Genomic DNA, 22,033 nt, shown 5'->3' on the forward strand with positions numbered 1-22,033 from the left:
TGTGTGATGCAGTGGTGGGAATGGAGACCAGGGAGGGCATAGTGGGGGGAGCAGACGACTCCTTGGGTGGGATTTCAAAGGCACTGATGAGTGTTTTTAGTCATAAGAAAAAAAAAAAAGAGGGAGTCTTCTTCCCTCCGGTTTTCCTTTGGTCACGCCTTTGATGAAGCCTCTAAGCTGTCATTGCTGCAGAACAGTTTTGTTTAGATAGGCACTCAGGCCAAGACTGCACTGTGGTGCTTTCATCTAGGTGTGTCATGAAGACGAATCCGTATTTTGCACTCATATAGCATTGCTAGATATAAGACTGTATGGTTCTACCCTAGAATTGTATTCATAAACTGAAAGGGTGCTAGAGATTATCTAGTCCAGTGGTTTTCCCACATTTTTTTTTTTTTTAATAGCACAAAACTCTCTTCAAACTTACTTGCAAGCCCAGAACCAAAACAAAGAGGTGCTGCGCCCAGGCTCTTTTCTCAGTTAATGTTTCCTTGGAGCCCTCATTTAAAATCTATTGATATTAGTCTATCCTCTCACTTTATGAACTTAACAAAAAGTTCTGAGCAAATACAATGTGTCTAGCTAGCACTGTACTAAGTTTAGGAAAAACACTGGGCCTCAAATGCTCTGGTCCCTGGCTTATCAGGAAAGACAGACGATTACAACACCACACAGCGAATTCAGTGACTCAGAATTACCTGTGACACTATGGAGGCATGGAATTGGGGCTCTAATTCAGTCTGGGGACGCCGAGTCTGTGCCCCCAGAGTCTCTAAGACTGAGCAAATTAGCTAGGAGGGCAGTTAACTTGGGAAGGTGTGGGGAAGAGTATAATACAGACTGAAGAACGGAGTAGGTAAGTAGCTACGGGTATATTCTGGAAGCTACAAGTCATTTTATGTAGCAGAGAGTTCAGTGGGAACTGGTGAAGAGCCTGAGGCCTGTCTTGAAATAGGAAGTATAGGGTGCCACTAAGGCCTTTGGGTAGGGAGACAAAGAGGTCAAATTTGTTCCGGATTGCCAACAGGGACTGTGAATTTGATGAGAACAAGAAGGGAGGTAGGAAGACAAGGCAGGAGAGTATATAGCAGGAGCTCCCTGACAGAGAACGTGAGAGCAAGAGCAAGTCTGGCAGGAAAATGGTGCATTCATGTTGAGGTTCCAGGTAGAGATGTCCAGCGTGATTGGACGGGTATCTCATCTGAAGCCTCAGAGAATACACTATGATCCTACACAGAAAGGGACTCGAGAGGGCTTCCCTGGTGGCGCAGCGGTTGAGAGTCCGCCTGCCGATGCGGGGGACGCGGGTTCGCGCCCCGGTCCGGGAAGATCCCACGTGCCGCGGAGCGGCTGGGCCCGTGAGCCATGGCCGCTGAGCCTGCGCGTCCGGAGCCTGTGCTCCGCAACGGGAGAGGCCACGGCAGTGAGAGGCCCGCGTACCGCTGAAAAAAAAAAAAAAAAAAAAAAGGGACTCGAGAGATGTCGGGGGAACTCCCTGGCAGTCCAGTGGTTAGGACTCTGCGCCTTCACTGTCGAGGGTGTGGGTTCAATATCTGGTCAGAGAACTAAGATCCCGCAAGCCGCGTGGTGCGGCCAGAAAAAGAGAGATGTCGGAAAAGGTTCACTTTGCTTAACTCTCAATTTGCGGTTAATTCTCACTATCTTAATCTTTTTCTGTGCACGTATATTACTTTTATAAATGGGCAAAAGCATAGTTGTTCTAAAGTCTGCTGACTTATCTTCCAAGCTTTGCTCTTTAACCCAACTGGCACCATACCATATATGCAATATCCTGCGTTTTCACCAACTGTACTATGTCGTCACTAAAAATCATGCTTTCAAAGGAAAAATGCAAATATTTAAAAGCCTTCTTAGACTAAACTTCACAGTCTGGTTTAGCTGGGCTCCATGCAGATAATGTAAGACAGAAAAATCTCTTGAGAATAAACCAGTGTTTACATAAGTGCTTTCTTGAAGGAATTATCACGGGCAGCCCTAATTAATGTTCTGTCACTAGTGATGGCAGAACAAATGCAAACCTGAAATGTAGCTCAGGGACTTCTCAAAGTCTGACTCGCAGGACTGTGTGAGGAGGTACGGGCTTTTCTGCCATGGCCTGGGAATGATGAGCCCTGCCGAAGAGCGGGGTGGGGGTCCACTTGAACTTCCTTCTCGCACCAAATGGGCCGTAACCTGTGATTCGCATCACCGACCAGACTGATGGCTGACTTTAAGGGACCACACATACTCAAAAGCTGTCACTGAGCATTTGCTACTTTTAATTCATTACAGGAAAAGAACCATCACTACAATATTCAATAACTTATTTCCACTATGCTCAAAGCAACTTATACATGTTATAAATTCTTTAGTATAGTATCACCAGCTTATCCTATTTCATTTCTTTCAACCATTAAAAAAAAGTCAAAGTATAGTTAATTTACAATGTTGTGTTAGTTTCAGGTATACAGCAGTGATTCAGTTATACGTATACATATGTATCTATTCTTTCTCAAATTCTTTTCCATTCTAGGTTATTACAAGATATTGAATCTAGTTCCCTGTGCTATATGATAGGTCCTTGATGTTTATGTATTTTATATATGGTAGTATGTATACTGTTAATCTCAAACGCCTATTTAATTCCCCCTCCCTTCCCCTTTGGTAACCGTAAGTTTGTTTCCTAGGTCTGTGGGTCTATTTGTTTTGTAAATAAGTTCATTTATATCATCTTTTTAGTTTCCACATATAAGTGCTATTTTTGTCTGACTTAACTTAATGACTGATAATCTCTAGGCATCCATGTTGCTGCAAATGGAATTATTTCATTCTTTTTTATGGCTGAGTAATATTCCATTGTATATATATACCACATCTTCTTTATCCATTCATCTGTTGATAGGTTGCTTCCATGTCTTGGTTATTGTACGTACTGCTGCAATGAACATCATTGGGGTGCACGTATCTTTTTGAATTAAAGTTTTCTCCTTACCAGCTTGTTCTACTCCATATAAGCACTGTAAGGCTATACACTATGTTTACATGCCAATGGCATCGATTTCTAGCAATGTGCTGCACTTCTCAGTTATCAGCAGAGGTAAATGGAATACTTGGGTGAGGAGAGTCTGATTTACGCCAAGTTTTTGAGAGAATAATTTTCTCCAGTAACAGTTCAACATATTAACTTTTACTTTCTAGGTTGTAGGTGGGGGTAAAAGTGTCAGATTCTGCAGATTTCAAAAAAGGCAGGTGGAATTACTGTCAGGAAAACATAAGCACCATAGTCAAGGTTTTAAAAACGTGATCTGTAATCTAAATGGGCTCACTTCCTAACAGCGAGAAACTGGTTAGTACACACAGTATAGACTTTATTTGGGAAACATACTGCCAACTTGGAGAAGTTATCAAGACAGAAAACTGAAGAGAATAAAAATTTGATATTAAAATAAAATCACATACTAGGTTTTTATGTGAAATCTCCTAATTTTTAACTCAGAAATGCTATGGATGTTTAGGGAGTGAAACAGAAAACCAAATACAGGGAATCAGACCAAAATTATCTAAGGTTAAGGTCCATTTCAAGTAGATGACAAAGACAGACAATACAGTTGACCCTTGAACATTATGCAGGGGTTCAGAGGTTCCGACCTGTACTGAGTGAAATTCCCCTTACGGCCCTCTGGATCTGCAGTTCCACATCCACAGATTCAACCAAATGTGGATCATGAAGTACTGTACTATTTATTGAAGAAAATAAAGTGGACCCACACAGTTCAAACCCTTGTTGTTCAAGGGTCAATTGTATAACTTGAAAAGACTGGTGTGGTGTTTTTCACACTTGAGAATTCTGATCACAAGAATTACCCAAGGCACTGCTTACAAATAGAGTCTGAGACTCACTCTCTCTCCATTCTGGCTCAGTGGGTGGTAGGTTTTGACTGAGGACCACGAATTTGTATCTTAAGCACCTCAAGTGGTTCTAATAATCAGGCAAGTTAGGGAAGTAGTGGTTAAGGGAGAAACAACAGCAACAAGGCCACCACAGCTCCCGTCCCCTTACTCAATGACTGACCGCCCATCAAACTACCTGAGAATGAGAACACTGAACTGAAATTGAGGAATTGTCCATAGAACACTGTTTATTTCAAGTCCAAAGCACAACATTACTCATTTTTCTTAACAGACTGCATAGTTTTTACTGCATGAATATTTAGGGTTTCTCTATTCACAAGTGTAGATTTACTTCTTAACTTTAGGCTCAAATGATTCATATATATCAGTTTACTCCAGAGGACATATACTTTTAACAAATCTGTTCAGAAAATATTTTACAGAAACACACACAAACCATTTACCAACACTCTTCAGTTGTTACAACCAGTCTTCAGCAAAGATCTGGCTGAAGTCATCATTGTCTACAAAACATTCCAAGACTGAATACAATAGAATGTAGTATTTTACATACTTTAGCTTATTACTGCAGTTAAAAGTTCCTCTTTCTTTGATGGCTTCTGCATATATTATACTCATAAAGCAGGAGAATTCTTTTCTCTAACTGCTGACTTATTAAATAAAATTGTCTTTTTTGGTATAACTTGTCTCCAATTAAGAACCTAAATTGTCATGATGAAATCAAATAATGGACACATATAGGGCTTGTAGTAAGAGCTTTTTCAAACTAACAATAGAAGAATTTAATACCTATCAATCAGTATATCATCCTTTATTGTTTTGTGTTCAGTAACTGCCACCTGGAGTGCTATTACTTCTAGTATTATCAGTTGGCATCAAAATATAAAGAAAAAATATGTACATTTTAATATATCAATTCTTACCTGAATAATCTCAGATCTCTTGAGAATGTTCCACAAAGTGGAATTTCTTCCTAAAGTTACAGTGAATGTGGTACAATGTGTACAACTTGGTTAACCAGTGCCTGCCTTTCATTTCCAAGATTTTTCCTTATCTTGAATCAAATACACAATCTCAACTCCCATATCATAATGCACTGGCTTACAGTTTATATATAAAGTCCAACTCAAGCTTATTTTGGTTTATTGTACATGCTTTATTAAAATGGTACGGGTATTTACAGTATCTGAAGATCCCTTCCAAGGCGCTCTCACACACACTCAGACACACCCATACGACATCCATACTACAGCCTCATGCACCCACACCAGTGAGATGTGAGAGTCAAGACTCCTAAAATTAGGCAGCTGTTAGGGGATAGAGTTGTTGATTTGTTTTTCAATTTTTTTTTGAAAAGAGAAAAGCATGGGGGAATGCGTTTGGCCATGACAATGCTAATTAAGTTTGTGTATATTAACATATGTGGCAGTAACACTGAATATTCCTTTTACATTCTATATACACAGAATGACATCAAGGTTTTGCAGTCAACAGAATATTCCAACTTCAGTCTCAATGCTGCTTGTAGTGACTTCTGAATTCACATAGGGGCTTTCCCTAAAAATAATTCAAGTCTATGTAAGTGAAATAAGGCACAATTAATATTGATTTGATCTAGGGGAAGGAAAGGGATAAAAACCAGTTTCAAATGATCTTACTTTTGGGGAATTAGCTTTGACTTAAATCCACCTGAAATCCCTTTTCCTAATTTCCAAAAATTTCATAGAAATAAAGGTTTTTTTCTTTTGTCTGACAAAACCCAAGAAGAAAAGCTTGGGGATTCACATCTTAGTGTTTCAGTAGCCTTAACTACTCAGCCTGATGGGCACTCCCCGCCTCTCCTGCCCAGGTCTCCTCCCTCCCTCATTGCTAAAACGGACCCAGCTCATGAAGTAGTTACTCCTTGCTGTTTTTTTGAGGAGGTCTGTACACTTAAGTAGCAAATACATATCAGGTTGTCTTTGATTAAAAAAAAAAAAAAAAAGAGAGAGAAAAGGAAAAGTAATCTTGTGACTTTCTTGCTCTTTAAAAAAATCCCTGTCTCCTTCTTTTCAGGATGAAGAAGCCCCACCAGACATTACAAACAACTGCAACAAATGAGTCTGGCAGCATAATGTCTAGTATTCGAATCTTCATAGTGAGACTCATTTAGCTTGTACAATCTGTTGAATGTTTTTTTGCAGCAGGTGAACCAAACCCAAAGACGCTGGACATTCTGTGAAAGGGAGTAAGAATTGCAGTTCTGAAGGCCCCTGACTTTGGTTGTTTACAAAGTTCAATCCTGTTTATTGTGATCCTTGGTATCTTCTTCATCTGTATATTCTGATGGTTCTTCCCCTGGTTTTAGGAGTCTGCCTACATAATCATATTTTTCTGAAAGATACATCAAAAGAAAATCAGTAGCGATCAAATTTGTCTCACTATTCCATTATACAGCAGGGAAGGTGTATGCTTCCTTCAGAGTCATATAGAACAAGATAAGTTTTTCCTATTGTTTACCTTGTCCAGTCTTTGTACTCATGGAACACTTGAACAAAAGAAAACAGGGTCAGGGAACTCATAAAGCCTGGGAATTGTGCTCTGCAGGAGAGTGTTCCATAAAACCAGTTCTTAATCAAGGACACTGCATCAGAATCACTTGGAGACCTTTCAAAAAAAAAATATGCACATCCAGCACCCATCTTGGAGTCACCCATGCCAGGCTCTTGAAATAGGTATGAGGACGTGTACTTTGAAACTGGTTTAACTCTAATGTGCACTGTGAGTCCCAGAATAGTTCTTTAAATTTTAATAGCCCAAAGTATCGTAATTAGATAGATAAAAGTTGGCAATGTAGGGCATTTCCAATAGTTAGAAGACCATAAAAAAATTAATGGTTACTTTCTTGGGGAGAAAGAGTACATGAGGTGGAGAATCACAAGGAAAGTAGATCCAACCAGGAAATATTCTTGGCAAGAAAATGTGACACATGCTAGTAGTCCCTAAGAAAAACCAAATGAGAAGATGAAAATTCACTCGTTACTTATTACCCTGTGTTCTCTGAGGTCCCGATATGTGGTGCCTAGTATATTACTGTTCTTTCTGCTATCAAACTCTCTTCTTAGATCTCGGTTACATTGCTTGTTTGTATGTTACCAGGTGTTTAACTTAGAACATCGTTATGTCCAAGGTGATAACATGTTTAGTCATTTCTTGGTCAAGACTCTGAACCTAGTTTAAGCGAATTAACTGACAAACCTAGAGGATAAGATAGGAGGACTGCTTTGTATAGCAAAACCAGTGTAAGTGCCAAGAAGCCAGAAGTATTCCAAGGGATCCACAGGTCACATAAATAGCAGTCCAGAGTGTTCACAGAAGTGGTAAAAATTGATGTCATGAGCATGTAATGAAGGAGAATGACATTTTTCCTTTATGGTTTGAAGGTAAGATCAAGAAAATCATTTTAGAATAAACTAAAATTACAGTATCAATATCACTTATTAATTGTTTTAAATATAAGCCTATATTTTAAAAACTATACCTTAATGAACAAGCCTTATAAGACTAAAGGTGTCACAATTTTGTTAAATTTAATAGTTTGTAACAAGCCAATTTTTAAATATGGATTTTATAAATAATAAGCACATGTAACAATCATTTTGATAGTTAGCTATGTTTATCATTAAATAATGATGGCAGTGAAAACAGACAGCATTCTTAGGCTCTTTACTAATGAAATAGTAGGTACTTTCTTTGGCCATAAATTTAATATTTGCAAAGAACCCAACAAAATGAAGGTACCTTTAAACTGCATTTCCCATTCTCGAACACTCTCCATTTGTACGGCATTCAAATCCGAGAGATCATCATATTCATCTTTAAGTGCATCTTTATCTAGGCAAAATGTCGCCAGTCCTCTGGAGGCATCCCTACCAGCAAATATTCCATATGGACCCGCTGGGAAAAAAAAGAAATTATTTAGATTATGTAACCCTATTTTAGAATGTCTCAAATGAAAAAGTCAAATAAAAGAAACCTCATGACTCTTATTTGGTACACAGCCTTAATTTCAAAACATGCACAGACACTAAATAGGATAATGAGAAGAAATTTCTTAGAATGAGGTAACTCTATATGTACAGGCACAGAAAGAAGTCGATGATATAGTAACTGAAAAAAGCAATTCAGCAAATTATATAGTATGACTCACTTTGAATTTAAAAAAAGATGTACATGTATGCACATTTCACCCACGTTTGTATACGCAAAAAAAAACACCAGGAAGAATACAGACCAAGCACTTTACAGTGGCAACATTTCTGGAGAATGGAGAGGAAAATTTTACTTCACATATAACAGAATAAAGCATTTTCTAATGAGAAGTACACAAGCAGAAAAAAATGGAAATCCCGGGATTTTTAAATGAGCAAAATAATGATTATAGCCATATTCATATTTGAAAACATTTAGGAAATTGAGGGTTATGTGTCAGAAAAGCATCTATACTTTTAAGAATAGAATTCAAAAATTTACTTAGACAAAAATCTAAACATTTATGAACATTAACTTGAATTACAGAAAGCACTGCACCATAAAGTTCACTGGATGTAGGAAAACTCATTTCTTTTAAAATTTGTTGCATGGAACAAAAAGGTGGCCTTAATAAATTTAAAAAGTAGCATTATTAGGTATTACTATATTAACATGAAAATAAAGACAATACTTCCAGTAAAGTACTTTTTCCTGCTTTCCCATTCTTAAGTACTTTCCATACTGCTGCTTAATATTAGGTGACTATTACAATTATCATTTAATGGTTATATATTTTCCTACTGAGTGGATATACCTATAATTTATTTAATCATTCCCCTATTAATATAAACTTAGGCTATCATTTTATACTTTTTTTTTTTTGTTTTTGTTTTTGTTTTTGTTTTTGTGGTACGCGGGCCTCTCACTGTTGTGGCCTCTCCCGTTGCAGAGCGCAGGCTCCGGACGCACAGGCTCAGCGGCCATGGCTCACGGGCCCAGCCGCTCCGCGGCATGTGGGATCTTCCCGGACCGGGGCACGAACCCGTATCCCCTGCATCGGCAGGCGGATTCTCAACCACTGCGCCACCAGGGAAGCCCTATCATTTTATACTTTAAATTTGTCTTCTATATAAGAAAATGGGACACTATTTACAATTGGCCAACATTTGTTAACTTTCAAACTTTGCCCATTATCTCAACTGACATTCAAAAAGGTATGACAACTGACATTCAAAAAGTGTTTAAGAGAAGGAAATTTAATACTGTTTCTATTTACAGAGTAAAATCTGAAGTTCTTTAATTGGAGTTAATTATTTTGGAGAAACATTAACTTTTTTTCTTTTTTTAAATTTACGTATAGTTAATTTACAATACTGTTAGTTTTAAGTGTACAGCAAAGTGATTCTGATATATATATATTCTTTTTCATTATAGGTTATTACAAGATAATGAGTATAGTTCCCTATGCTATACATTAGGTCCTTGTTTACCTATTTTATATATAGTAGTGTGTATATGTTAAGCCCCATCCCTTTGGTAAACCATAAGTTTGTTTTCTAAGTCTGTGAGTCTATTTGTTTTGTAAAAAAGTTCATTTTTTAAGATTCCACATACAAGTGATATCATGATATCTGTCTTTCTCTGTTTGACCTACTTCACTTATGATAATCTCTAGGTCCATCCATGTTGCTGCAAATGGCATTATTTCATTCTTTTTTAAGAGAAACATTTAACTTTTTTTTTTTTGGCTATGCCACCTGCTTGCGGGACCCCAACACCAGGGATTGAGCCCCAGCCCTGGCAGTGAAAGCACCAAGTTCTAACCATTGGACCGCCAGGGAATTCCCAATGTTAACTTTTCAAACTAAGCAAGAACAGTCCCTAGGGAGAGAAAAGCAGTCCACCTTAAAGCAGTTGTGCTTTTTTGTGGTATAACTCCACATGCTTTGTGGCAATGGCTGTTTTCAGGAGATGGAGAATATATATGTATATATATGTGTGTGTGTATATATAGAGAGAACTAATGTGGTTTTTATTCTTAAGCAACAATGACAAAAAAATTCTATGAATAATATATAGCCTCTTAATGCTAACTGGACCAATGCTTACAAACTTAAAACAGTGATTAGTCAAACACACAAAAGAAAAAATTGATCAAGGCTATAAAAAACTACAAATGTAAAATGAGAATTTCAACTTTTTGGAGAATTTCCTAGCAATCTCACTTTCCTCTCTCACAGTATTGCGAAGTGGAAGGGACAGTTTGTGCCCTCCCTATTTGGCAGACAAATAGAAACAGAGGCATTTAGTGCCTTGCCTAAAATTACTGACAGAACTGGGAAGTAATATTTCCACTTTTCTGATTACCCCAAACACAGCACATCTTGAGAAAACACATAGAGGACCCACAAAGCCAAAGACGGAGTGACAATCCTGAAAACTGGAGCATTTCACTAATCACAAAATTTCAGGGAAATGGCTATTTTAGAATACCTGTTAAATCAAAATGGAAGAGCATTAACAAAAAAAGCTTTTTTTTGTTGTTTTTAAAGAAATCAACAGCTTTTCTTAGCATTGCGTTATAATATTTACCTCCCTGGCCTACAAAAGTCAATCTACTTCAGCATACTTCACAGTATCAACCTTAAAACATATCCAAATGGTAAACAGGAGAGAAGAAAAGATGATCACTATAAAAAAATAGGAGTCATAAAACCCTCCATCTTTGAGTATATTAACATATAACAGTGTATTCTTTAGTAAAATTGTCTGCCAACTTCCCTAAGAGGGAATGATGCTCTTTTTTTGGTTTGGCTAACTTAGAGTGAACTTGAGTCAACAGTTAATAACCCAAGCCTAATTCTAGACAAAATGATGTTTTGTTAACTATTGAAAAGAATGATTCAGTGATTAACATATTTTCCCACTCTCAGTATTGTTGTCCTTTCCACGTTTCGAATTTCCCTCAAGAAGCATTTAATTTCTGAAAAGGTTTGTGGTTTTTTTTTTTTGCGGTATCTGGGCCTCTCACTGTTCTGTTGTGGCCTCTCCCGTTGCGGAGCCCAGGCTCCGGACGCGCAGGCTCAGCGGCCATGGCTCACGGGCCCAGCCGCTCCGCGGCACGTGGGATCTTCCCGGACCAGGGCACGAACCCGTGTCCCCTGCATCGGCAGGCGGATTCTCAACCACTGCGCCACCAGGGAAGCCCTGAAAAGGTTTTTTTGAAAACAGTTTTCTTTACTTTTTCCTTTAAGACAATAAAGCACGTAATATAAAGATTCAGAACTAGAGTTGGAAAAGGATGAGTTGCTCAGAAAAAGGAGGATTTGAGGTCCAGTTAAAGTATATTTCTCTGCATCCCCAACACAATCAGAACCATATCTGAGAAGTCAGTAACACCTCTCCTTTCCACTGCCTCCTTACATAACAGACCTAAATGTTACTGATTCTAATATTTTGATAACTACTCTTGGCTATCTATAATACTATAATAGCAGAGAGCTACCCAAGGAAAGCAAATTTTAAATGGTATTAGGTCTTCAGTATGGTATAATTTACACACACACACACACACACGTCTAGCTTATATAAATTATTCAGATTGTTTTGATTAAGGCTCATTTAGATATTAACATTTCAGTCATAACTAAGCAAATTATACTCTTGCTTTTATCAAAGACTAAAATATAGTGCTGATACAAAACTAGATTTACAGTTTCAAGAAATTTCTTGCTACAAAAAATGCACCCAATTATTTAGCCAAGACAGATTCTCTTAAATGTACACATATAACAAATATTCTAGGACATCATTTTAACGATAAATCTTATTTCCACGATATTGTTAAATACACCGAAATGACATGATACTAGTTAGAATTCAGATTTCATTAACAGTTTTAAGAGTTAACACCACTTATGCTACAGATTTTTAAAGTCAAAAATCAGTAAATCTACTAGTTATTGTATCCTGAAACTGCTTACTTTAATACAATCAAGTGACAGTGGGGTGACATATTTTTGAAGGCAACAACACATGGTCACTGTAAAACAATGTTTTAAAGAATAATTCAATGAGCAAAAAATTCCAGGAGGAAGTAAATAAAATATCTAAAATATGTAACATATTATTTTGTGACTATTAAGGTGATTATGCATCTACATTAGTATTTATGAAGATAAAATTCCAGAATGTTTTAGTTATTTCCATGGTATAAAAACCATAGATCTGAGAGACAAACTTTAATTCATTAAAGTTTATAAACAGCCCAGTTTTCTGGCATGTTCTGACAATAGTCTTCTGTGATTATTAAAGTAAGTTAAAAAAAAATCTAATAATACTTGGTATTGAGTAATTTATTCCAAATAAGGTTATAATGTGCCTAGGAACAAATGAAACAATATGTAAAAGTGACTAAATGAAATCTAACTAATAGTTATTATTTTTTTATACTTAGTTCTAGGAACTCCCAGGACTTTTAGAGAGAAGGTAGCATGGTAAAACTGAAAGTATACCTCTTAAGTTAAGATACCTGGATTCGACGCCGCACCCTACATTTGACATTGGGCAAATTTTACATGCTTAAAATTGGAGGTCAAATCAGATAATCTCTTGACTACTATAATTCTAAGAGGAACTGAAAACTCAACCTTGCTTCTAAAATTCCAACTAGGAGGCTCTCAGCAATACTGTGGGTTGAGCTAGTGGCCCTGGCCTCAGGGCTCAAGGCTGGGCTGGGGGCAGGGGGCCTGAGTTTACCTAGCCCAGGTAGAATGAGAATTCTAAGGTGAAAAAAATACAATAGCATGGATTTAAATATCTGTTGGAATTTAGCAAACAGTAATGGTAATACAGCAAGTATTGGGAAAAAGAAATTATTCTATAAATGGTGTTGGGATAACTGGACAGCCCTCTGTAAGAAAACAAAAACAAAAGTTGGATGCTTACTTCACTTCTTAAAATAAATTCCAAGTGGAACTAACAAACTAAAACCATAAAAGTATTAAGAAACTACAGATTTTTAAAAATAATCTTTAAGTGCAAAAAAGCTTTAAGTATGATACAAAACCCAGCAGCAATAAAACAGTCATGATCGAAAAAATGTAGCAAAAAATACATGAATAGATTAATTTGTAGGAAAGGAAACATAAATGACTCAAATTTTTGAGGATGTCCAACCTCACTGAGAAATGTAAATTAAAATAATATTGAAATACTATTTTAACTTCTCAGATTGACGAAGAGCAAAAAGTTTAATATCACATTTTTGGCAAGAGGGTGAGAAACAGGCATTTTCGTGTGAGTGTAAATTGGTCCAATGTCTCTGGAGGGCAATTAAGAAATAAGTACCCAAATTAAAAATGTCCGTACCCTAAGACTCGGTAATTTTACGTCTAGGAATTTATTTTATAGATAATTATGATTTTACTCACGTTTAAAATGATACATGAATATTTAGAGCAGTACCATGTAATAAGAGATTGGAAACAAATGTTTATTAAAAGTGGACTATTATAGGGCTTCTCTGGTGGCGCAGTGGATGAGAGTCCGCCTGCCAATGCAGGAGATGCGGGTTCGTGCCCCAGTCCGGGAGGATCCCACATGCTGCGGAGCGGCTGGGCCCGTGAGCCATGGCCGCTGAGCCTGTGCGTCCGGAGCCTGTGCTCCGCAACGGGAGAGACCACGACAGTGAGAGGCTCGCATACCGAAAAAAAAAAAAAAAAAAAAATTATTAAAAGTGGACTATTATAATATATATATATAAAACAGAATTTATGCACACATTCAAAAGAATGAAATGGTTCTCTTTAAACTGATATGAAAGGCCCTCAATATATTAAAATATTGTTAAAGGTTTGTTGTATAGTATGCTACAATTAGTGCATGGGAGGGGTGTACATATCCACATGCTTTCACTTGCAGAGAATAGCTCTGGAACAAGACTCAGATACTCAGACTTGTTCCTCGCCTCTAGGGAGGGGAACATGGTGGCTGGGTTGTGGGAAGGAGACTATCTTTTACTATATACTCTTAAAATTTTTTATATCTTGAGCACGTATTACCTAATAAAAAAAATTTTTTTTTTCAGAAACTTCCATTAGGCCCTATTTTGAGGCATACCCCAAACCACTCCACAGGGAGACTTTCACAACCCAAGGCTCATGGAACATCACAGAAAATATTCAAGAAACAAAAAGACAGCAATTGCTGAAGTTTGTAATAAGTTATAACTACATGAAGAAACAAACGACCATGGAGGAGTGAGCACACAGAACAGATATGAGAAATGGTATCCCAAGAATAAGATAACAGAAGCAGATTAAAGAGATATAGTATGTTTACTTAAAATTATTAAGAAATTAAGGGGACTTCCCTGGTGGTCCAGTGGTTAAGAATCCACATTCCAATGCAGGGGACGCTGGTTCAATCCCCAGTCAGGGAATTAAGATCCCACATACCGTGGGGCAAATGAGCCCGCGTGTTGCACTACTGAGCCTGCGCACCTCAACTATAGAGCCTGTGTGCCGCAAACTACAGGGCCCATGTGCTCTGGAGCCTGTGCACCACAACTACAGAGCCCGTGCACCGCAGCTACTGAGCCTGCGCTCTGGAGCCCACATGCCACAACGAAAGATCCTGCGTGCTGCAACTAAGACCCAACGCAGCCAAAAATAAATGAAAAGTTAATGTGTATCTACTAAGAGTTCCAGAAGAAGTAATAAAGAGAATGGGAGAGACAATAACTGAAAAGATAATGGGTTCAAATTTTTTAAAATAAATGAATGACACATATCCTCAGATTTTAGTGGAGCCTGGCACATGTTAAAAAAAACATTATTGGGGGACTTCCCTGGTGGCGCAGTGGTTAAGAATCCGCCTGCCAATGCAGGGAACACGGGTTTGAGCCCTGGTCTGGGAAGATCCCACATGCCGCAGAGCAACTAGGCCTGTGCACCACAACTACTAAGCCTGCACTCTAGAGCCTGCAAGTCACAACTACTGAGCCCACGTGCCACAACTACTGAAGCCCGCATGCCTAGAGCCTGTGGTCAGCAACAAGAAAAGCCATCTCAATGAGAAGCCCGCACACTGCAATGAAGAGCAGCCCCCGCTCGCTGCAACTGAAGAAGGACTGCACGCAGCAACAAAGACCCAACAGAGCCCAAAATTTAAAAAAAAAAAAAAAAAAAAAAAAAACAGAAAACAAAAAACTAAAAAACCATTATTGAGGATCTGAGGTAAAACAACAGTTAACCCACAATTTTATATCCTACATCTACACTGTTATTCCTGAGTGAGGGCAGATAGACACAGAATTTTTTTCTGTCAATGAAAAAAGCTATAGGACGTACCTCACTAAAATGAAAACTGAACCCTGAACAAAGGAATGAGATGCAAGAAATGACAGTGAATAAAGAAAATGGTAACTATGTTGTAAATGAAGATCGAGTATTAAAAAAAAAGTTAATAATTTAACCAATTTGGGGGTAGAGTTTTAAAAAGTGCAGTTAAACTAGAAGTCTAACAGTAATAACATAGAAAATGGAATGTGGGAGGGATTACAGTTAATGCTTTCTAACCAGGGCCACAATATATGGCTGTGTACCATATAACTCCAGGGGACACCATTTATATTTGTATACATTATAGTTTTGTATATTTAATATTAAGAAATATTCTGTCAAACGGCAGTGAAGTATCTTAAAGAGACAGTTCTTTCTAATTCATACAAAAATGTTTGGTTAACATTCTTATATTCTATAGCAAAAACTTAAGGAAAAGAATCTTATCACCAAAAGAATAGAAACATAATGCATCCAAATCAGCAGGGGGATGTGAAACAGAAACAGACACACAGACATAGAGAACAGACTTGTGGCTGCCAAGGGGTGGGTGGAGTGGGGGAGGGATGGATTGGGAGTTTGGGGTGAGCAGATGCAAACTAGTATATAGACAATGGATAAACATGGTCCTACTGTATAGCACAGGGAACTATATTCAATACTCTGTGATAAACCACAGTGGAAAAGAATATAAAAAAGAATGTATATGTATGTATAACTGAAACACTTTGCTGTACAGTACAAATCAATACAACATTGTAAATCAACTATACTTCAATAAAATAAATTTAAAAAAAATCAATAGGGGAGAAAATGTGGAAGGAATAAAAAAAACTGATTAAGTTGTTAAAAGACAGTATTGATATTAAATTTAATGAAAAAATCCAGCTATATGTTATTTATAAGGAAAAAAAACACAGATTGGTTAAAAGTAAAAGGATGGAAAAAGCAGCATTGAGGTAACACTAATCAAATGAAGCCTTAAGTCAAATCTGAAAATCAGTAAGGGTGATAAGGATGTTTCTTCCTCTGCTGATTAACACAGTATCAGTTCTAGATCTAGACCTTAGATAGCTTCAAAACATTGATATACCCAATCTTTGTAAGGCTGGCTCCTTCAGGTTTTTGCTTAGGTATCAATCCCCACTTTCTTGACAAACCAATATAAATAAGGTACCTTTCTTAACCATCTGATCTAAATAAAGTCCTCTGTTAACCTCTATTACATATCCTATTAATTTCTTTCACATCATATTTAATTACAGATTATAATCATGTATTGAATGCTTGTTTATCATCTGTCTTCCTCAAGAGACCATAAACTCCAAGAGGGCAGGGAGGCAAATGTTTTGAAGACTCAGAGAACTCTGATTTCTCAAAACATCTTATCTAGGCAACAATGTAATGAAATCCAGGCAATTCCTTCTTAGAGTTTAAAAGTGTAGATGAAATTCTGTATTAAAGATCTTGAGACAAGATGATGGCTCTAAGAGTACAGCAGTTATTTAGTGATGTCTGTCACAGGTGCGTGAGGGAGGAGTGATCTATGTCACACTGTTGAAAGAACTATTAAAGAACTTGAATGGCTAACTCCAGATGTTACTAAATGTACGCCTTTCCTCCAACCTGAATAACATCTTCTGGTCTCATACATGCTTTAAGTTATCCTATTATACTTTGTGTTAGTATTTAATACAAATACAATTCCCTCTTAGATTAAAAACATTGGAATGATGTTGAACTCAGAAGAGCCAAACAAGAAGGTACTGTAGAAATTACTAGTATAAATTTGAGTAGAGTATCAAAATTCATCAGAAGACTTAGCTGATCCCTTTATCTGATTGGCAGGTAATGAATAGTAGGGTAATGAATGTGTATGGGCATTAGACCTAACACAGACCCAGTTGGCTTCAAAGCAAGAAGCTAGGATGAGAGCTGGGTAGTGTCAATAGGACATTCATGAAGGAATAGGTTTGTCTATCTGCCTCAACTGTTGTTTCAGCTGCAATTCTGCAAACTACAAATAAAATTCACATATTGAACATAAAGTTAAAAAAGGAGGAAAGACACATGAAAGTTAAATGTGCTCCTTTCCCCCACCTCCTAAATATTAGGCATCTCATGGGGTACTTCATATATACTTCTTTCCTTTCCAGTGGAATTTAAATGGTATATTGGAGAAAATACAGCTTTGGTATATGTCAAAGAATACATGGAATAATGGGGGAAGCTATATATCTAAATATCAGAAACATAGATAAACTATTAGGTCAATTGTATAATTTCTTGCCATTCTAAAGAATAAAAAACACTGTTTTAATTCCTCTGCAGTAATATTACATCAAATTATTTAAAATTATACTATCTGTTGGAGTCTTCCTCATCTATTATGACTATGGAAATGTGAAATTATATTATGTTGTCATACAGTGGGAGGGGAGAGCCTGTGAAGCCTGTTAGACTGGGTTTGATTTCTACTTGGCCACTTACTAGATATGTGACTTGGGACAAAATCTCTCTGAGTTTCAGTTTCCACGTTTGTAAAATGGGAACATTACTTATTTCCTAGGGCTGTCTGAAAATTAAATGAGATAATAAGCCCCAAATGGAGTCTCCTACTCCTTCCACCCTGACCTCTAGAATCAATGCTGTTGAACAGAACTCAATGGGAAGATGGAAATGCTCTATAAAGTGCACTGTATAGTATGGTAGCCATGTGGGTACTGAGCACTTGAAATACGGCTAGTGTGACTGAGGAACTCAATTTTTAATTATATTTAATTTTAATTAATTTAAATTTAAAAAGCCACACATGGCTTGTGGCTACCATATCAAACAGCACAACATAAAGCCATTAAGTGTGTTTCTTTGAGGCTTTAAATCCTTATGGAACTAGGAGAGGGTATAAAAAATAACAGCAGTGAGATTCTCTTTTAAGTTTATCCCAGAATGCAGTATACCTGAAATAGAATAGATAGGCTTTGTGGTCAAATATGTCTGGATTTGAATACCATGTCTGTGTGACCCAAGCCAATTTGCCTCAAATTTCTAAACCTCAGACTCCCCATCTGAAAGACAGAATACTCACTAATCTCACTGAAGCATTGTGGAGATGACAAATTAATGGATTTGATGTAGTAGCTGCTTAACTCTGGTTCCTTTCTCCTCCCACGTTCATTGTTTCTTACATGACCATTTTCCTCACATGCTGGCCAACTGCCTGAACTGTTACTAAATTTAATATTGACAAATGTAGTTAATGCCAACTGTTTGCCAATATGTGTTTACTCCACTAAATTAAACTGCCATTATTTAATTTTTTAAGAACCCAAACTTTAAAAATGTATGGCTAAAAAGAAAAATATCTTCAACACAGAAAAAGCCTCACAAAACAATCTTTTAACTCTAAAACCATTACTGAGAAATGGGAGTAGATATTGGTTAGGCACAGAAACTAGGTTTTCTAGCTCCCTTAGCTCATTCTTTCAGCTACTAAGAGTCTCAGATAAGGATTTTTACTTCTGAATTATTTTGCTACAAAACTGCTTAATTGGGTTTCCCTGGTGGCGCACTGGTTGAGAGTCCGCCTGCCGATGCAGGGGACACGGGTTCGTGCCCCGGTCCGGGAGGATCCCACGTGCCGCGGAGCGGCTGGCTCATGGGCCCGCGCGTCCGGAGCCTGTGCTCCGCAAGGGCAGAGGCCACAACAGTGAGAGGCCCGCGTACAGCAAAAAAAACAAAAAAACAAACAAAAAAAACCTGCTTAATTGATTTGAGGACGAAAATAAAAAATTAAAACAAAAACCGAACTTATGTCTGTTTCATAGCCAGAAATTTGGCTTCAAGACTTTTGGGAAGTGTTTTATCTTCTCTTAATGTGAAATATATTCCAAGCCCCTAAGATGATCTGGCTACCTTTAAGGTTCCTTTCAATAATAAAATATTCCAAGTATCTGTATTAGGTTGTTAATTGATAACTACTTAGAATGAAATAACTGAATATCACTCTTAGCCTGTTCATTAGGACCTGGAAATCAGTGGAAGCTAACCTAAAGCTGACTCCTCTGTTGTTACGAGGAACCCCCTCACTGGCTCAAGCCACACAAAGGCTATCTACATTATAACTATGACTAAATTTTAAAATTTCTGTTGCAGAACATTTGCCACTGGATCCTGCCAAACTGTCTAAGGCTGTTTCTCCTAGCTATTTTCAGATAGTGGCAAGGCATAATGTGTGAGGACCGATATGCTTCTTTCCACTAAAACTCTGGTTGCTTCACTGTCAGTTTAGATAGGGGTACAAAGGCAGAGTTTTTAGTTTGGTTAAGCTCTGTATTAAAAATCTAAACCTGTACACAATTTCTAATCATCGAACACACATACTGTGTAAATCCTTGACTAAAAAATAATTAACTATTTAATTTGGTATGTCCGTTTAAATATTGTACTTTGGCTCTATTGTCTTATCCCCCCGTGCCCGTAAGTAAACAAAAAAAGTATTAACTATTTCAGCTGATATGAGTAGGCAGACATCTGGTTTTCATTTTTATACAACGAGAAGCAAGTACTTAATAAGCTATCTGTGACTTGATTGGATTTAATGTACTATAAATATATACAGAAAATACAAGTCACTAAGGAATAAATAGTTCAACATGTAGACTCTCCAATTTCTTACCTCTAATTAACAACTAACCAAAGCACTTCTAAAATATCTTCCAGCCACTAAGCACAGAAATCGTAAGTATATATTTGCAAGGGTCAATAAATCTCATGGACTAACAGATTAAAGAGGAAACCAACTTGTTTTTAGACTTGCCAACCCCCTTGACTTTAAGACTTGGATGTACTTTCGAATAACAGGTCACTCTAGGTCTCTAATTTTATTTACTTTTATTGTAGTCACTTTTTTAAAGCTTAGAATAACTACACAACCAGCATGTACAATGTTGCTCAGTTTTATGGTATGCCAACAGGTTCCATGAGTCTGAACTGAAGGTTATTAACATAATCTGAAATGTATGCTATAACTACATTGTAAAAGAAGGGTTTCTAAACCAAACACCCTACACACAGACAGTTCTCTGAAACCAAAGTTTTAAAAACTTTTAACTTGCAGAACTGCTGCCTGGGGGTATGAATTTATAGCTGTTTTAAGTTTTTGCTCCTGAGTGAAAACACAGTAAATCATAATCAACGTGTAGTTGAATACTTGCCTTCCCACTAAAAAAAAAAAAAGGAAAAGGAAAAAGAGAGAAACCGGACAAGCACGCCTGCTGGGTATATGAGCTCCACCCCCAAAACTCTGGGCGAAGACCCTTGCCAGTATTTACTAGGATCTGCATTCAGGTTTGCCTCATCCCACATATATTGTTAATTCTGGAAAGCATCTTTGTACCAAAACCCGTTAAAAAAAAAAAAGAAAAAAGAGTCGAGGTGTTGCTTATACGACAGGACTTTACAGAGGGTTGGGAATTGGAACTCCGTGTACCTAAACGTGGCCTTATGGGGAGTAGTAGAGGGAAAAGGAAGCTCAGTGGCGCGTGCACACACACGCACACACGCACACACACACAGAGTAAAGAAAGGAAAGCTATGAATTACAGGGCCTAAAACTTTAGGTCCCTACTTTAGAAATCTTTCTTCTCTCCCACCCCCAACGATCCCAGGAATCAGAAAGCTCAGGAAAGGCTGAGGGACAGCGTGACTGGCGACAACTAAAAGGATTTTGAAAAATTCAGCACAAGAAAAGGCTGCGAGGAGAAATGGAATAGGAGAAAAATTAAAGATGAGAGCTGGCTCCTGGGGCGACACTGGGACCCCGACTTCGGGGAGGTAAACGCCGGAGGTGCCCGCGGCCGAGGCGTGTGGGGGGCGGGCCGTCTCAGGTGCGGGAGACAAGGCGCAGGGATCCAGATGTCGAGAAGGCTGGCAAGCTAACTAACCCTTTGCCCAGGGGCCTCCCCATCATAAGATGGTTAAGCTTGAGCTGCAGGGGATCCTCCCCCTCCCCGTCCAACTCCTCACCGGGGCCGTAGAACTTGCTGCCTTTGGTCACGTCGAAGACTTTCCCATTGACCGCAAGTAGGATGCGCGGGGTGCGTGACCCGTCGTACTGGCGCAGCTGCTCCAAGCTGAAGTCCCGCTTCTTCATACGAGGCAGAGAGGCAGCGGGGCTCTCCTCGCCCGCCCCGGCCCCGGCACCCAGACCCCGCCGCCCCCAGCGCACCCACAGCCGGTAGGCCCCCAGCAACACCAGCGCCACCAGCGCCACGTTCAGCAGCATCTCCCCGCCCCCCGTCAGAAAGGCCAGCGCAGCAGCCGACCAGCCGCCACCTTCTGCTGCCGCTCCCGCGCCGCCCGGGCTCTCACTGCTACCGTCACTGCTGCTCTCGCTGCCACTCCCCAGGGTGCCTAAATTCACGTCCCCATCACCCGCCGCCATCACTGCCCGCCAGCGCCTTCCTTTCCTCCCCGCCCCCTGCCCTCCCCAACCCCACGGTCGGCCCCGCCCATGTGGGGCCTCCCAGCCAATAGCGTGAGGGTAGGTGGGGGTCAGGCCGGCTCCCGACTGGGTGTTGACGCGGTAACGTTGTCTTGGATCTCTCCCTCCCTCCCCTCCCTCCTTTTGCAGGCCGCGCGCGCGTGCGACGCCCCGCCCACCTCGCCCCACACTTCCCTGCTCTTGTCCTTCGCCTCTAGTTGACGTAGAAGAGGGGGGCGGGTCTGAAGAAAACACGCTGCGCCGGCTGCGCGCGCGGGCGGGG

General features: G+C 38.8%; 1 protein-coding gene across 1 annotated transcript; it reads right to left on the bottom strand.

The window, feature by feature from the left end:
- Positions 1–5,044: 5,044 nt before the first annotated feature.
- Positions 5,045–21,779, bottom strand: PGRMC2 (progesterone receptor membrane component 2). Its single transcript, XM_059067144.2, has 3 exons — positions 21,294–21,779; positions 7,693–7,848; positions 5,045–6,285 (listed from the first exon to the last, which is right to left on the bottom strand). The coding sequence occupies exons 1-3, from the start codon at positions 21,709–21,711 to the stop codon at positions 6,188–6,190; spliced, it is 672 nt and encodes a 223-aa protein (XP_058923127.1). The 5' UTR covers positions 21,712–21,779; the 3' UTR covers positions 5,045–6,187.
- Positions 21,780–22,033: the final 254 nt, after the last annotated feature.

The sequence above is a fragment of the Kogia breviceps genome, chromosome 6 (assembly GCF_026419965.1).
Source record: "Kogia breviceps isolate mKogBre1 chromosome 6, mKogBre1 haplotype 1, whole genome shotgun sequence".
Lineage (NCBI taxonomy): Eukaryota > Metazoa > Chordata > Mammalia > Artiodactyla > Physeteridae > Kogia > Kogia breviceps.

Bases quoted from the DNA above. Each gene is read 5' to 3' on its own strand.
- PGRMC2 (XM_059067144.2), bottom strand. From the start codon at position 21,711: ATGGCGGCGGGTGATGGGGACGTGAATTTAGGCACCCTGGGGAGTGGC. The intron at 7,849-21,293 runs GTGAGGAGTTGG...TTTTTTTCCCAG, and splicing joins CAGCAAGTTCTACGGCCCCG to CGGGTCCATATGGAATATTT. The intron at 6,286-7,692 runs GTACCTTCATTT...TGTATCTTTCAG, and splicing joins ATGGGAAATGCAGTTTAAAG to AAAAATATGATTATGTAGGC.